General features: G+C 38.8%; 1 protein-coding gene across 4 annotated transcripts in view; it reads left to right on the top strand.

Annotated features, from left to right (window-relative positions):
* LOC121739643 (long-chain-fatty-acid--CoA ligase 4) overlaps positions 1-16,795 on the top strand; it is a 51,898-nt gene extending 35,103 nt beyond the window's left edge. For all 4 annotated transcript variants that reach the window (XM_042132155.1, XM_042132168.1, XM_042132161.1 and 1 more), the window contains 12 exons: positions 3,030-3,165; positions 3,445-3,660; positions 4,115-4,292; positions 5,420-5,671; positions 6,203-6,421; positions 7,582-7,697; positions 10,274-10,417; positions 10,750-10,928; positions 11,259-11,358; positions 11,977-12,130; positions 12,738-13,013; positions 14,518-16,795. In XM_042132155.1, coding sequence (XP_041988089.1) covers positions 3,030-3,165; positions 3,445-3,660; positions 4,115-4,292; positions 5,420-5,671; positions 6,203-6,421; positions 7,582-7,697; positions 10,274-10,417; positions 10,750-10,928; positions 11,259-11,358; positions 11,977-12,130; positions 12,738-13,013; positions 14,518-14,672 — 2,125 coding nt within the window. In that variant the 3' untranslated portion in view covers positions 14,673-16,795. The remainder of the gene's footprint in view (positions 1-3,029; positions 3,166-3,444; positions 3,661-4,114; positions 4,293-5,419; positions 5,672-6,202; positions 6,422-7,581; positions 7,698-10,273; positions 10,418-10,749; positions 10,929-11,258; positions 11,359-11,976; positions 12,131-12,737; positions 13,014-14,517) is intronic.
* The last annotated feature ends 1,577 nt before the right edge of the window (positions 16,796-18,372 follow it).

Here is an 18,372-nt window from a genome sequence, read left to right as displayed (position 1 = left end):
AATGAAGTAAAAAATAAAACGCCATCTGTTGAATCGTATTAGAACTAAAATGTTCATTGCATCGATATATTTCTGGATTTTTTATAATATTATACATAAAGTATATTTAAAATTTTTGAAATATTATTTTAATACACATCCAAGACCCAGAAACATTGAAAACTTTTTGTTCCGCCTGCGGGACTCGAACCCAGGACCCCCGGGATGAGCGCTGGCCACGCGCAATGCGAAATAAGATATTTTCCCACATCAAAATGTAGCCTATGTCCTTTGTCAGACTCTAGAATAAATGTGTACAAAATTTCATTGCAATCGGTTCAGTAGTTTTGGCGTGAAAGCGAGACAGACAGACAGAGATACTTTCGCATTTATAATATTAGTATGGATTAGTATGGATAGTATTAACTCTTACTCGACAAATGAGCTATCTAACACTGGAATAAGTTTTTATATCGGACCTGTAGTTCCTGAGATTAACGCGTTCAAGCAAACATACTCTTCAGGTTTATAATATTAGGTAGGTATAATTTTTTTTAAATTATCGCTTTACGAATTCGAGACTCGATCTAAAAGACTTTGAAAAGTACCTATAACAGGGTCTTTATAGGCTCATAAGTCATAACCATAGGACGATGCATGGTATAATATGGTAGTGATGATGATGATGAATGTAATTTGCATAGTAGCATATGCTTTCCGTTCTTAAAACAACGCCAAAATTCCCAAACTTGTATCTATAAAGAATCAGGAGTTCTCTCAGCACCTTCCGAACCACGGTATACCAGGTATACCTCGGTGCAAAATCTTACTTGTTCGTAGCATATATGCTTAGAATACTTCTCACGAAACCGAAGTCACCACATGTTTCCCTATAAATTGTGAGGAGTTCCCTCGATTACTTATGGATCCATCATCAGATCACCACTTTTGTGAATATAATACCAAATTGGGATGATACCCTATATACCAAAAGAAAAATTTTGAAAATCGATTAACAAACGGCGGAGTAATCGTTGAACATAAGAAAACGAACATAACACCTCCCCCATTTTGAAAGTCGCTTAAAATTGTAGCCTGTGTGTTGTAGCATATGCTTTCCGTTCTTAAAACAACGCCAAAACTCCCAAACTTTTATCTATAAAGAATCAGAAGTTCTCTCAGCACCTTCCGAACCACGGTATACCAGGTATACCTCAGTGCAAAATCTTTGCAAAATCTTACTTGTTGGTAGCATATGCTTAGAATACTTCTCACGAAACCGAAGTCACCAAATGTTTCCCTATAAATTTTGAGGAGTTCCCTCGATTACTTATGGATCCTTCATCAGATCACCACTTTTTTGAATATAATACCAAATTGGGATGATACCCTATATACCAAAAGAAAAAATTTGAAAATCGGTTAACAAACGGCGGAGTAATCGTTGAACATAAGAAAACGAACATAACACCTCCCCCATTTTGAAAGTCGGTTAAAATTGTAGCCTATGTGTTATTCTGATGTATTAGCTATGTTATTGTAAAGTTTCATTGAAATCCGTTCTGTAGTTTTTGCGTGAAAGAGTAACAAACATCCATACATCCACACATCCATACATCCATACATCCAAACAAACTTTCGCCTTTATAATATTAGTAGGATTTTGTTTTTAGTATTTGTTGTTATAGCGGCAACAGATATACACAATCTGTGAAAATTTCAACTATTACCGTTCTTGAGTTACAGCCTGGAGACATACAGACGGACAGACAACGAAGTCTTAGTAATAGGATCCCGTTTTTACCCTTTGGGTACGGAACCCTGAAAATTACAAATATTATTGCCAATGTCTTCTGTATTTTATGCAAAACAAACGCATTCATAACGTAGTACAGCCTTTCCCAAAGTGGGCGATAACGCCCCCTTGTGGGCGCTGAAGACCTAAAGGTGGGCGGTGTGGGAACCATAAAAAAAAGGGAAATGCAAATTAAGCTGGTGGTAAACCAGTAACATAACAGGTAAGGTTTCAAAACGACTAATTTAGCATTTTGTATTTATTTTTTGAAAATTTGCGGCAAAAGCCCTTAATTTAAATAAAGATATTAAAATAAAAAAGTAAGTGAAACAATAGACCTGGATCCCAGATGGATAAGACATAACTTACTTTCTGATTTAGAATACCTGCGAATTTGTGTAGCTCTACGTGTGACACCTGGTCAGGTGGACCAGACCTACCAAAGTGGACTAAAAAATTAGTCTTACTTTACTTATTTTGTCATGGCTAATATTTATATATAATTTGTAGAATATTATTCTGAACTAGTAGTGCAAGACACTTTTCAGTGACCAAAACTTTTATCAACCGCTTTAAAAATAAGTTTGTTGCTATTTTTTTTGAAGGCGTTTTTTTATTTTATAAATTAATAAAACACCTTAGAAAACAATATTGCAAGAATTTATTTTCTACTAGCCGTTGCCCGCGACTTCGTCCGCGTCAGCATAGCAGAGCTACACAAATTCGCAGGTATTCTAAGTACACGAGGCACTACTAAAAACCTATGGTTTCATCCTTCAGAAAGTAAGTTAAAAATGTCTTATCCTTCGTCGTGTACAAAGTCTAAAATATGGCGATACTAAATAAATTACTATGCACGCATAACTGTAATAATTAAAAACAATAAAAAGTAATGATACCTACGATAAGTTATCAGTAATCGTGTGCCAAGTCCAAGTCGACCACGAGGCCGCGGGCTGTTTATTGAACAATATTTGGTACAGATGAAAACATAAGATTATTTGGAAAATATTTATAATCATAATATTGTTTCTAATTATCGTGTTTAGGCTTTACGTAGTATTGATTGTAATAATTAATTCATGGAATCTTGCTTTTAAGGCTTACAACTTACCTCACTCGATAGTCTTGACTCTTGATTCAATATGTAACAAATCTCATATCTAAAAAAGTCTACTGTCTAAAAGTTTACTGTCGTAAGTGAGCACGAAACCGAAGATGCGATGATATTATTTTTTTTAATTTTCTTCCCCAGACCCGAGACGTGGTGGGTGTCGGCAGTACTTCGCACAATCCGCGCGGTGGCGTTGGTGTTCGATGTCATTACATTCCCCGTTCATTTACTGATCCAGAGGCCATGGCGGCGACGAGCCCTGTCGAGACGGATAAAGGTGAATCTTATTTTATAATTATTTTAAATGCAAAAGAAGAAAAGGAAAAGCCACATTGGGCCATAATGGACAACTATGATTGAGAAGCTGTCTATGGCATTCCATGTCTGTGATGGGCATTCATAGAGAAAGCGTGTATTACATATTTGTAGTCGTCCATCATCAGCCGATGTATAGGCTGCATTATCTATTTAGTTACTTAATAATAAATACATTGTTAATGGTAACCCTACGTCTTCAAAAATACCTTTTAACGACATATTTTGTTTTGTATTTCAGGCGCGTGTAGTGGAATCAACAAACGACTACATCACCGTTCGGTCTACGTCTCAGCCGTGTGAGCTGCACCAGAGGCTGGTCCGTGATGAAGTCAACACCATGGAGAAGATGCTTCGCGCGTCCGCCACCAGGTGGCAGGACAGGAAGTGTCTCGGTACCCGCACTGTGCTGAGTGAAGAGGACGAGCCGCAGCCTAATGGACGTGTGTTCAAAAAGGTATTTATTTAAATAATTATAGAAAAACTAAGACAGAATAAGATCCGGTTTCTTTTTGCCATCTTATTTTATCTCGGCTTGTGTGACGTATGACTTTTTCGGCTGTCCTAATCTCTATTAATGTTGTAAAATGTGTTTCAGTAGTTTAGAACGTGGCTCTAACTTGGCCAGACTCTGAAGGTCTTGGGTTCAATTCCCGCGTTGGAAAAATGTTGTTTCCAATTTTGGTTACACCAGTTCAAGCTGATTGCCTGCTAAAAATGATCCACGCGTTGGATGGACGTAAAAAGTCGGTCGAGCGCCCCATCTCTCGTAATTCGGTCATCTGGTTAAGTAATAAAAGAGAGTGTACTGCGGTCTGCGCACACTTTTGGCCACTATAAAGTCACTCCTGCATACGCTGGCCCGATTTCAATGAGACCTATGTGGTTACACTTCTATTCTTTTATTACAGTACAAGATGGGCGACTACAACTGGTACTCGCACACGGACGTGGAGCGGCAGGCGCGGCAGTTCGGCGCCGGGCTCCGCGCGCTCGGGGCTGAGCCGCGCGCCAACATCGTCATGTTCGCCGAGACACGCGTGGAGTGGATGATCGCCGCGCATGGCTGCTTCACGCAGAGTATACCAGGTTAGTTTAGCATGTTAATTATAAGACCCAGAGAAGTCTGGGTCTGGTGGATTTCAGACAGGCAATATGTCATTTAGAGAGGCACATGCCACATGGGTATTTCAGGTTAGGTAATTGTCTGCTGTTACAATATAGCAATCGTATATTTGTAGAAAGTTCCCTCGTCTACACTTTGGACCGGCACCTACAGGCGAATACTAAGATGTAGAGCAGCATATTTGTCCAAGATTGCCCATGACCGGTGAATCTATCTATATCTTATCTTGACTTTTGTGAACACGACGACGACTTGTGTAAAGACGCCTATGGACGTGTAGCGACCATATTACGTTGAGTGCCAGGTCCGCTTGATATTCTAGTGAAGAAACGATAGAATGACGTGTTACTGCACGCTAAATATTACTAAATAATCTCTTATACACAATCAGTGATGTTCCTGACTATGCGTGTCATAATATTATAATAAGAGAGTGCTACTAAGAGAGAGACTAAGAGTGCTAGTGTAGTACTCTAACTTTTGCTCCGTGTCAAAAGCCAAAAGTCGTTTTTGTTTCAAAGGCTAAAATCCAGTTGCGGAGGAGCAGGAATTCTTACAAGTAATGAGACAGGCATGTAGTGATATCATCAAAGTGCGAATTTCGACGACAATCGCGACTGGACTTTAGCAAATAAAACACGCACTAAGCGGATGATTGCCGCGCACGGCTGCTTCACGTGAAGTATTGCAGGTCGGCAGGATGGCTAATAAAGCGTGACCGTTGACCGTGCGTTGACTTAGTTTTACGACTTGGAATTCACTGAAGTATAATATTTAACGAAAAAGGCGCGTGGATCTTTCCAGTAGATTCTAGTTACAACCTCCCTTAATTAATATATGGACTGTACCACAACTTTAAAAGCGCTCAGTGAAACTGGAGGTGTATGTGGCTCATATCAAGCTAATGTGTATGATACTCTGCCAATAAATTACGATAGATATAAGATTTCGAATCTACCAATAGTGTGTCGCCGTGAGAGCGGGGGACCCGCTAGAGAATCCTCAAACCTAAATTGACCATTACTCTTCCATTTGAAAGTAATGCGCGACCTATTGATTTTCCTACTATTGAAATGCTTCTTTTTTATAGTGGTAACAATCTACTCTACGTTGGGAGACGACGCCATCGCTCACGGCATCAACGAGACCGAGGTATCCACTGTCATCACGTCGCACGACCTCCTGCCCAAGTTCAAGAGGATTCTGGACAAGACCCCCAACGTGAAGACCATCATCTACATGGAGGACCAGCTGAAGACCACGCCGAAGGACGGTTTCAAGGATGGCATCAAAATCATCGGATACAAGGAGGTCGTTGAAATGGGACGGACATCGAATATTGGTAAGTACCATCGAGGAAAGTGATTCCTATGCAGTTGACGGACTAACGTCATTTGGTCGGCTTATGTCGTTATTCAATGTTAGCTGTGAAAAATGTGATCGGTCTGATAGGTTTGACCTAACGCGACTAATTACTTAGGTCCGCATAAGCAACTTCTTTGATAGTATTATTTTGTTCTACGGCACCCACAGTAATGGTGGTCTCATATGGACATGTAAAGATCTTAACAAGTTTAACTAGTCTACGACTTGTTAGTTGTTACTAAAGAACGGTCGCAGAATAGGTTACTAAACACTGATACGGAATGATGAACTTATGGTTACTTGTCTTCTTCACTCCCACACAAAAATATTGCTATAATATGGCTTTCTCAGGTACGCGTCCTAGTGCGTCATAGATAAGCATTGCAGCAACATTTTTATGGGCAGTGAAGGACAAATTACTGTCTGTGTCGCAACAAGACTGACACCTCTAACTTTCCTTAACTTTGATATAGATCAGATAAATTAAATACATCATTCCATGTTACAGAACCTGTGCCGCCAAGCCCCACCGACACGGCCATCATCATGTACACGTCAGGCTCTACAGGCGTTCCCAAAGGAGTCATTCTGTCCCACCGCAACATGGTGGCCACTCTCAAAGCCTTCCTCGACGCCATACCGATATACAGTGATGATATCCTGCTCGGATTCCTACCCCTTGCCCACGTGTTTGAGCTGCTGTCGGAGAATATGTGCATCTTGGCCGGTAATTATTATTCTACTTATAATATTGTAACTATATCATCATCTTTGAATTTTGAATAACAACTGTGGCACTGACACAGAAACGCACGTGAGTTTCTACGACGCGACGTCGTGCCGTGTATCGTGGCACGTTACGATGTCGCGACGTAGTTTTTTACGATGCTCGTCGTAGATTCCCACGACGCGACGTCGCATCGTGAAACGATGCCGCATCGTGAAACGACGCCGCATCAAGGTACGACACGACGTCGTATCGTGTTTATGTGTCCCGGCCCTAAGAAGTTCGCCATAAGCCAATTTTCAGAATCTGGACGATTCTGGGCCTATACCACGAAACGGTTTTGAGACTCAAACAATCGTACGAGAATGTTGCGTCCTACTCCAACAAACGTGAAATGACGTTGTTAGAGCAGGACGCGGCATTCTCGTCCGATTGTTTGAGTCAGAACGGTTTCGTAGTAGGCCTACTGTTTACATTATAAAACTACATCTAGTTGTTTAGGCTTTAGACATATAAGTAAAAGTTTTAACGATTTTATTGAGTGTACCTAGGTATGGAAGCGGTAAAATATGTCCATGTTTCCGGTAATTGTATTCAGTTATAATGTCTCGTAATCTACATACCTAAGCACCTGTTAGTATTTTTCCCAAATCTATTCATTCAAAATTAGGTAAATTTTCCATTGTCTCTTCTATGTCTAGTCACTTATCACCTGTTATTTAACTGTAGACAGTTGTGTGATGTGATGGCAAAAATGAATTTTTTGCGATAAACATCTCATTTATTTTATTTTATTTTATTTATTTTATTTGGTGATTCATATTGTAGGTACCATCGAGGAAGTTGATTTCTATGCAATTGACAGACCAACGTTATTTGGTCGAATATGTCAATTCAATGTTAATTGTGATCTGTCAGCTGGGTTTGACGTAACGCAACCAAACTACTTAGGTCCCCGATTTGCATAGGAATCAACTTCTCCGATAGTACATACATTAGTTGGTACTTGGTACTGTCGATCATATATTTTTCCCGAATAAGGCTGTTTGCACACCAAAGGTGAAGAAGCGTACCTTATGTTGCATCTCACTCTACCATTTTGAGGTAACAGTGTACAAACGGTGTATGTGTATGGAAAATAAAGAATAAGTTGTTTTCAGGCGTGCCAATCGGCTACTCAACTCCTCTCACCATGTTGGACTCGTCCAGTAAGATCATGAAGGGAACTGCGGGCGACGCTACTGTCCTGCAGCCGACTTGCATTACTACTGTGCCGGTAAGTAACCTTATTAAAGACTAATGCCCGAAACTCCGTTCATCCGGGAACCGTACATTTTTCCAGGATAACAAGTATAATTCTATGTCCTTTCCCGGGACTCAAAGTATCTCCATACCAAATTTCAGCAAAATCTGTTCAGCGGTTTAGGCGTAAAGAGATAACAGTCAGACACACACTTTCGCATTATAAGATTAGCATAGACACTAGCTTAAGGGCCTGTTTCACCAGTTCCTGATAAGTGATGAATAGGCTATCCACCAATTAACTGGACATAGCAAGTATGGAGAATCTGTCAAAAAAGTTGTGAATAGCCTATTCGGCACTTTATCAGAAAGTGGTGAAACAGGCCCTGAATCAAGTAAATAATGTATCTGTTACCGCGGTCCGCGGGGCTTGTCTTCACAAAATCCATTTGATGTCGGACCTGTGTCGCATTACGCTTGATATATATCCGTACGCAGTACATTAGTTTAAATATATACATTATACAGTGTCAGTCATATTAGCTAATACTGTTGAGGAAATAATGGCCCTGTTATTGTAATAACGCTTAACGCCTGTTATTGCTAATCGTTTTTTTAAATGTAACTTATAAATGCGATCGAGAGAGATATACAACGATAAAGATATAAAAAAAATGTTATTTGAACTTCAATCAGGGGGGTGTCACTCCGCCGTTCCGCCGCCGAGCTACAATTAGTACATACGAGACTCCCCGGACCCCGACGTCGGGGCGATTCAATGGTTGCCGCGAACTGACTCGTGGCGCACGCGCGCGCCTCTTACGCAGTGTCATATTTTAATTGGCAAAATTTATCAAAAATAAATACCGCATTGCGGCCGATTGTTGGGACAATGAAAAAAATAGCAAATTTATATTTATCTACTGTCATGGTACCTAAATCTACGACAATATTATAGTATATACATATTATTAAATATACTTACACCTAAATGTTTTATAAGTAACTAGATGTCCCGTGCGGCTTCGCCCGCGTAAATTAGGGATTTTACGGAAACCGTACATTTTCCCATAAAAAATAGCTCTTATGTCCCTACTCCCTTCACTTGGTTTACTCTATATCTGTGCCAAATATTGCCATAAAAATTGCTCCAGTAGTTCGTAATTTCTAATATTTCCCCCGTTTTTCCCACATTTTCCTGAGTTTCTTCGGTCGTATTAGTCTTAGCGTGATAATATATATCCTATAGTCTTACTCGATAAATAAGCTATCTAACACTGAAATAAGTTTTTAAATCGGACCAGTAGTTCCTGAGATTAGCGCGTTCAAGCAAACATACTCTCAAGCAATATTAAGTATAGATTTTTTTCAATTATCGCTTGACAAACTCGAGTCTCGATCTAAAAGACTATGAAAAGTACCAATAACAGGGTCATTATAGGCTCATAAGTCATAACCATGGGACGATGTATGGTATAAAATGGTAGTGATGATGATGATGATGATGAATGTAATTTGCATAGTAGCATATGCTTTCCGTTCTGAAAACAACGCCGAAACTCCCAAACTTGTATCTATAAAGAATCAGGAGTTCTCTCAGCACCTTCCGAACCACGGTATACCAGGTATACCTCGGTGCAAAATCTTACTTGTTGGTAGCATATGCTTAGAATACTTCTCACGAAACCGAAGTCACCACATGTTTCCATATAAATTCTGAGGAGTTCCCTCGATTACTTATGGATCCTTCATCAGATCACCACTTTTGTGAATATAATACCAAATTGGGATGATACCCTATATACCTAAAGAAAAATTTTGAAAATCGGTTAACAAACGGCGGAGTAATCGTTGAACATAAGAAAACGAACATAACACCTCCCCCATTTTGAAAGTCGGTTAAAATTGTAGCCTATGTGTTATTCTGATGTATAAGCTATATTATTGTAAAGTTTCATTAAAATCCGTTCAGTAGTTTTTGCGTGAAAGAGTAACAAACATCCGTACATCCACACATCCATACATCCATACATCCAAACAAACTTTCGCCTTTATAATATTAGTAGGATTATTAATAAATATACTTATTTAAAATAGGTGGTAGGTGATACTTAGCTGCATTTTAAAATAGGTGGTAGGTGATACTTAGCTGCATATACATTATAAGTACATAATAATATAATCCATACCTAATTACCTACTTACATCAAAAGAAAATCACGTGTCGTGTCTGTGTAAACTGATTTACGAGTATATATTCGGTGTTCATTTACCTAATAGTTTCCGTATATATACCTTGCGTGGTATTTATACTTATTTTATTTTGACAACCCTATTTTCGGAATATTTGACAAGGTGTGGAATTGGTGTGGAATAAAGTCGACCTTCGCGCGGCGCCAGAGAGCTCAATGTCGGCTGCTCGCGTGCGGTCCGTTTGTTATTATTACTTATGTAGGCACATAAAACGGCGGCATTTGTGAACATCAAAGCAGACTTCTGTACTTGTACTATTATCTATTCTGTGCTTCAATGCAAGCTGATACATATAGGCTTAATAGTGATAAAAAATAACTTTTTAGAACATACTTAATGCCTAAATATCTATTGCAGTTGATAATGGACCGCATCAGCAAGGGTATAACGGACAAAGTGACCCGCAGCGGTCCGCTGGCCAGCGCGTTCTTCAAGTGGGCGTACTCGTACAAACAGCTGTGGATGCGACGCGGCTACGACACGCCCCTGCTTAACCGTATCGTAAGTATAATTTGTTGACGAACGTTAATTAGGTCTGAAAATTCTTATAAAGAACCATCACGAACGACAGGCTGCAAATCTCTTAAAATATTTTATATTATTTCTGTACTAGTCTTATTACTAAATATACCAAAAAAAAACTAGGCTTTTACATCTGTTTGTCAAGGTCTACCAAGGTCCATTAGGCCACGGACGCTCTTAAATCAACCAAATGACTACTCCACTGAACTGAACTCAGAAGTGTTTAGGTTATGTTGGTTCTACTACTACTTTATGCGTCGCGTCGGCACGTCACGTTTATCTAACTTCTAAACATTGATAAACATTTGCAGGTGTTCGCCAAAGTGCGCGCTTTACTCGGCGGGCGTATACGTCTGATGATCTCAGGCGGCGCGCCGCTCGCGCCCGACACGCACACGCAGGTGCGGCTGTGTCTGTGCTGCGACGTCGTCGCCGGCTACGGTCTCACTGAGACCACGTCTTGCGCTACTGTCATGGACATCCTTGATAGGTGAGAATTGTATATTACTAAGCTGATCGCACATTTTTCGCGTACGCGAAATGCGGTGCGTAGGGTGCGGACGAATGTGCAAGGTTTCACATCATTTCATACAACGAATTCTAAAATGCGGCGCGTACTTGCTGATACGCGTGCTTGCTGATGTGCGATCACCTTTACCCGACTATGCCAGGAGGATAATGTTGTGTAACCAAGAATCTATTTCAGACACACTTTTTTATATCATAAAATGTAAGGCTTAGCTCAACTATATCCTATGTATAATATTATTTTTATTTTATTTTTCACATAATATATCTATCTCACTCTCTCATTCAACAGGTCAACTGGCCGAGTGGGCGCCCCGACTACCGGACTCGAAATCAAACTAGTCAACTGGGAGGAAGGAAACTACCGAGTTACCAACAAGCCATTCCCGCAGGTAATTATGTAGTATAATATATTGTATTATCTTTATAGATTTATAGAACATTTAAGTAGAATAAGGTGGTGAGCTACGTGTTATAGAATATAATGGAAATACATAGAGAATAGAGATGACAAAAGCTTCATTTAAATAATTTTTAATGTATCGATTTCTAAGACTATATGAACTTACCCCTCTGTGTTGTAGACTAGTACTCTCTACTGAGTGATGAAAATAGCTTTATCTGTTAATGTAGTCTTTGTAATGACCCAACCTCATAGTAACTACTTGTGTTGTGAATAATGGTGTTGGTGGCGTAATTACCTTCATTTACTCACAGAATATATATTATTTAGTTAATATTTGTTGTAAATTAATGTGTTAGAATTAAGCATATAATACGCAATTGTATGTTGCCCCAAATAAAATAAAAAAACTTGAATGTTAGAACTATGATTGTTAGGTCCAATTTCATCAACGACTGATAAGTTAATGCTCGAATTAGTATCACGTTACCTCTTTCGTTTTTCGTATGAATGAAAGACAACATAATATGATGTTTAAACAAGCTGTAACACTAACAGACGTTGGTTAAATTGGGCCTTAGTTCAATATTTTCTTCGTATTTTATAGGGCGAAGTGGTGATCGGCGGGGACAGCGTGGCGGAGGGCTACTACAAGAACCCGACGAAGACGCGCGAGGAGTTCCTGGACGAGGGCGGCCGCCGCTGGTTCCGCTCCGGCGACGTCGGCGAACTGCACCACGATGGATGTATTAAGATTATCGGTATGTACATACCATCGAGTAAATTGATTCCTAGGCAGTTGACATACCAACTCAACATCATTTGGTCGGATCATGTCAATTCAATGTTAATTGTGATCTGATCTGATTGTGTCAGCTGGGTTTGACGTAACGCGATCAAACTACGTAGGTCCCCCATATGCCTAGGAATCAACTTTTTTGATATTACTATATTTATTAGTTATTACTAACAGAAATTTATCCAAAGTAAGCGTTCAAGTATTACGTAAAGTGATAGGGAAAAAGGGGTCATATGTTACAAACGTTATGGTATGTTACTTGGGAGAGGGGGGTCCAAACATACCGTATATCGTACAAAACGTAATCTTCCCAACACAAAGATGAAAATCATCAGAAATGTTACCTAATGTTTTCAAAAAAGTAAAAAAGGGGCATTGAAAAATATAAGTTTTTGTTACACAGCTCTTTTCGATCATAAATAAGGTAGAATCTTATAAATAAGGTAGAAGTAAAATTACGAAGCGCAGAAAGTCTGAGGTTGTTGAACTTTACATAGTTTACTTAGTACTACTTTTACCATTTTTCATTATAATTTGATTTAAATTTTAAAATAACCTCTTACATCCAGATCGCAAGAAGGACCTCGTGAAGTTACAAGCGGGCGAGTACGTGTCGCTCGGCAAGGTGGAGGCGGAGCTCAAGACGTGCCCGCTGGTTGAGAACATCTGCGTGTACGGCGACAGCTCCAAGAGCCATACGGTCGCGCTCGTTGTACCCAACGCGGCACTGTTGTCGGAGTTGGCGGCTAAAGTGGGAATCGCCGACGCGCCGTTGGAACAGCTGTGCCAGAGCGCCCCGCTAGAGAAGGCTGTGCTACGGGAAATCGCTGATCATGCACGCAAATGTAAGATGTTCTCAAGTATTGTAAATGAAAACATAGCAGTTGTAAACATTAATGTTGTAAAAATTTTTGCTTGTTTAGAAAAATGCTAGAATATATTGGAAGCACGGAATATATAACACTACAGGAAAGGGCATATGGGCGTGGCCCGCGTGCCATAGTTATGTCCAGCTGGACATAACTCGCACTCAAAATTAAATACGTGAGTACGGATTTAAACCTTACATTAGTTGACGTAAGGTATAAAATTGCGTACAACTTCAATTCTTATCATATTTAGCTGTCAAGCGCCATCTAGCGTTGAATAAATGAACTCGGTAGTCAGAGCCGGTATTGCTAAATTTAAATTCTTCTTTATTTCAAAAGGGTTAGGGTTGTTTTTACGACATTGTATTTAAAAAAGAAATCTCTTTGTGATTGGTCATTTCTTTTGTGTGCGTAAAATGTTACTGTGTGAGTTTGGCGACAGCAGTTTCAATGAAACTTACTTGCTATACCCCTTCCTTTAGTGTTATATATTTCGTGATTGGAAGCATGCCATTGGTTACGACTTATGATTATAAAAATCTTAAGTACCTAAACACACTAGACCGCAAATACGCGGCCGAAGATCAGCATGATTACGCCAGCAATGCAATATTGTTACGTGCTAGGATTCGAGGATTTGGAGAGAAAGACCTGGTGACTCTCTTGAAGACTTTATTAACACTGCACTAAACACTAGGTCACAACACTTAGCACTAAGTCCAAACACTAATCACTAGGTCCAATCACTAAGCACTATCACTGTCCTAGGTCGCAGCCAAGTCGCAGGTTTCACTGGTTCACTCACTATTGATCACTTGTTGTCGCCTCGAAGATCGCTCAGATTGAACTGACTCGCCGGGCCTGCCTGCGGCTTTTTATATGGCGAGACGAATTCCAGAAAGTTCCCGATTCACGTAAACAAGTAAACAACCGTGGGAACTTTCTAGGAGGCTCGAGCATGTACCACAATAAAACTGCCGTCCTTACGATAAGTGCAGTAAGTTGAATTTTTTGGCAAATTTAATTTAGACCTTATGGACTCAGTCATAAGGTCTAAATTAAAACACGTAAACACACAAACAAATAAACGGTAAACACGTAAAAAAACATTGGACCTTTCTAGAAGGTTCGAGTATGTACTTGCGCACCTCATGCCATCTAGTATTGAGTAGGGGATTTATGTTGCCTGTGCTCCCTCGGTAAGTTTCGCTGGTTTGTCGCTAGATGGCACCACGTGTCCGTATACCATGTACCGTAACAATATAACGCGACGTAATTTCGGCATATTGTGTCGTCGGTAATTTAAAATACATTGCAGGCGTAATCATGCCGAACTTCGGCCACGTATTTTCCGCTTAGTGTGTTTATTACACTAAAAGTGGATGGTAACTGGATAATAATTAACCTTATTTTGGTGGTAGACTTTTCTACCTCTACTTTTCGGGTCAAAGGGATTTGACTAATCGAAAAATTATTACAGGTGGTCTGGAGAAGTTCGAAGTGCCCGCAGCGGTGAAACTGTGCAAGGAAGTATGGTCCCCCGACATGGGCCTCGTGACAGCCGCCTTCAAGATCAAGCGCCGCGACATCCAGGAGCGCTACAAGGAGGACATCAAGCGCATGTACGCGTCGTGAGAGCTGCGACACTAGGAACGTCCGGCCAAGTGAGACAAGAGACAATTGTACGCCTGGACGCTTTCAACTTTCAGTGAATAGTCGGTGTTTTTAATTTGTTGTAAAATTCCTATAAATCTTCAATGATAGCTGTAGGAACCCTGTCCTAAGTGAATGATATTATCGGAACTGATATTTGTCTGTATATTGTGCACATCACGTAAATTATTGTATGCCAAAATTTTATATTGTAATGAATTATGTGGGGATATTATTTAGGGGAAGTTAAAAGCGAGTAGAAATCGTTTTTCATCGGTTGTTTTTTCTTTAGATAAACGTTTGCCGAAGTTATTTAAAACTGGAAGGAATATTATGTTAGTAACATTTTAAATGTGATTCTTAAAAGTTTTAGATACCCGATTTTACTTTTTAAACATGTGCAATATAAAAAAAACTTCATCTTGGCTTGACTTAAAGCCCTAATATTTAAGTAGCAATTTCGCATTACATGATATTAGATTTGCTTGTCAAATTACATGCATACCTATTATATTATAATATTATACTTAAATTAATGCTATGGATAATATTACACTTGTTAAATTTAGTCGTACTATTGTAATGAAGTTATTTCTTGGAAACACAAAGATTAATTTTGTTATTGACATAAGAAATATCATTGTATGAGGTTCCGTTTTATATTATAAACTAAGTTGTAAATATTTATTTATGTGTATTGTAGCTGCCTGCTTAAGCAGATAATTAGTTATAATTGATCTCTGAAGTTATTTGGTGTCCAACATAGAAGTTTTCTTTTATATTTTTTATCGCAGCTTACACTGTAAACTGTATAGTCAACAAAATTATAGTTTTGGCATTGTTCAAATGTATTTAATCATTTTATATAACTACTGCAAAATGTGCATTTAACTTGCGTTTGATAGTAACAGATATTAAAACATTTATACTTTTACATTCCAAAAACGTAAGTTTGTCGACTGTACTTTGCAAAGCGTTGATCAAATAGATTCTATTGTTTTTGTTGGACTGCCGTAATAACTATAAGAGTTTTCGGAGCATAATAGATAGATCTGATAAAGATAGCGTCATAATCTTGCGGTCACACGAGTAATATTACGGCACAAAGTCATGCTGGTCGTTGACTATCATTACGCGCAATTAAGTCTACTTATTATAATATAAAATGATATTATTACGATAAGAAATGAGGGTGTGATTACTCGTGTGGTCGCGAAATTTACAAATTCTTGGCCTAGTCTTTCAAATATAATATGCCACCGTGTATTATACTTGATTGTTTATTAAGCGCGCCAACCAATTTTTCTTCAAACCTTAGATACAATGAACTTTGAATTTACGAATACCGCGGTGAGTAACAATTTTCGACTAGGCTTTAGTACTTAGGGGGTGGGGGCGCGTGGCGTGTCAGCATAATTTTACCAAACGGTGTCTTTTTAGTTCTAGATTGTAAATTGTTGTAACTATTTGTATAAAGTAGGAGCAGTCTATCGGCCGATTTCTTTTTCTTCGATCACGCCCATCGCGAAAGATAGCTAGAAATGTTGAAATGATCATATTACAAATGTATATATGGAGGAGGACGATTGGCGTAGTCGAAAGCATTTTTCATAATCTGGGGCGCATTTTTGGAGCATTTATACTGTCTATAATATCCATTGTGTACTTTATTCGCTCTGGGTACTTGACATCCAAATGTTTACGAGGCAAATCTAGAATCTTAAACTGTAGAGATGTAATTTGCACACATGTAATTATTAATTTTATTTTAGGAACCTGTAAAGAATCGAGAAAAGTTTTGTGCACTATTCTTGAATATTATGTTCGGTATATGTAGGTGTAAAACTTTGTGAGACATGTTTAGTACCCAGAATGTTGTGTATAAAGAAATTAGATTCGAGATTATAGTGTTCAATTTATCGTATCTCTATATATTAGTCGTTCGCTATTATCTGTAGCGTTTTCGATATACATAATCGTTTTGAATCAGATTCGATTGAGTTTGGCGGAGATTTGGAGAAGATATTTGCTCAGTTTGTTTGAGTTGTTTAAAATATTGGATAACAATTTTGTATTATTTATTCAATAAATGTTAATAAAAACAATTGTTTTAATGTAGCTTCGTTGCCCAGTCTATTCACATATCTTCCATAGATTAGTAACTGTTTGCACATTTGCTAATACAGCTAATCTTTGCGATGTTACAAATGTTACAAACATAAGTAAATAAGACTTTCGAGTCAATAATTTAGGGTCAATTTATAATAGCGCAGAGTCGAAGCGAAGCGAATTTCCAAAAACTGAATACAAAATTCTACCTTAAACTCTAGAGCGTAACGCATACATTACTTCTGCGAGGCTAATCAGCGTTAATCGGGCGCATTGACGCGAATTCGGGCGTACGCGCGCGCTTTTTTAAATTCTCAGAAGTAATAAGGTGCGTTAACGCTTTGGAGTTAAGGTTGAATTTGTTATGTTCAGTTTTAATAATTCGCTTCGATGCGCTTCGACTCTGCGCTGGTATAAATTGACCCTTAAATAAAAATCCAAAAATTGTTCAAAATCTATATTCACTTTTAAATCATAAGCAATTGTTCCTTTTTAGGGCCAACGCTAAAACCCGCGCGGGCGCACCCTCTCGTGTGTATTAATTGAAAAATAGTATAGGCAGCGCAGGCGCGTGCGACGTAGCGCGGACATGACGTGGACGACGATGCTGCCCATATTATTTTTCATTTATACACAGTACACACGCGAGCGTGCGCCCGCGCGAGTTTTAGCGTTGGTCGCCCTTAGGGTTCCGTACCCAAAGGGTAAAAATGGGACCCTATTACTAAGACTTTGATGTATGTCCGTCTATCTGTCTGTCTCCAGGCTATAACTTAAGAACGGTAATAGCTAGAGAGTTGAAATTTTCACAGATTATGTATTTCTGTTACCGCTATAACAACAAATACTAAAAATAAGCTAAAAATGAGCTCTCATACAACAAACGTGATTTTTCAAACATTTGTTGCTCGGTAGATATCAATGATGACAACAGATTGGCACCTGAAATGTTCAGAAAATACTCAGCTGTATTTATATACTTTAATAATAATAAAATTAATAATAAAGGAGGCTCCCATACAAAAAAACACATTTTTTTTCCTTTTTTTTGCTCTATAATGGTACGGAACCCGTCGTGCGCGAGTCCAACTCGCACTTGGCCGATTTTTATACCAACGGTAATAATATAAATTGAAATATATATTTTATGGACTTAATTCCTGGATAAACTAAAAAAAAATTTTTTCTGATTATGTTAAAAATGGTACAATTTAATGAAGTGATACTATTTTGCCCTAGTTTATCATGGGCGTATATAAGGGGGGAGGTCCGGACCCCCCATTACTATCCATCTTACTTGTCCAATCTACAATAATATATGTACCTCGCCGATTAAAATCGGTGCGGTACATAATATATTTAAAAAAATATTTTTGATTTTCTAAACATGTTTCCTATTTGCTGCTGCGGAACCCTTCATGATCGATTCCAACTCGCACTTGGCCGCTTTTTTACGTCAGGGACCCCCCCTTATCAAAGCTCTATATACGCCCGTGGTTTATAAACAAAAACTTATTTTTTTGGTATACAGAAAACACTAAAGACTCGTTTTTCTTAATAATTGCTTGAATTG

The sequence above is a fragment of the Aricia agestis genome, chromosome 1 (genome assembly GCF_905147365.1).
Source record: "Aricia agestis chromosome 1, ilAriAges1.1, whole genome shotgun sequence".
Lineage (NCBI taxonomy): Eukaryota > Metazoa > Arthropoda > Insecta > Lepidoptera > Lycaenidae > Aricia > Aricia agestis.
The sequence above is the reverse complement of the archived record's forward strand: the minus strand, read 5'-3'. Positions and strand labels throughout refer to the sequence as shown.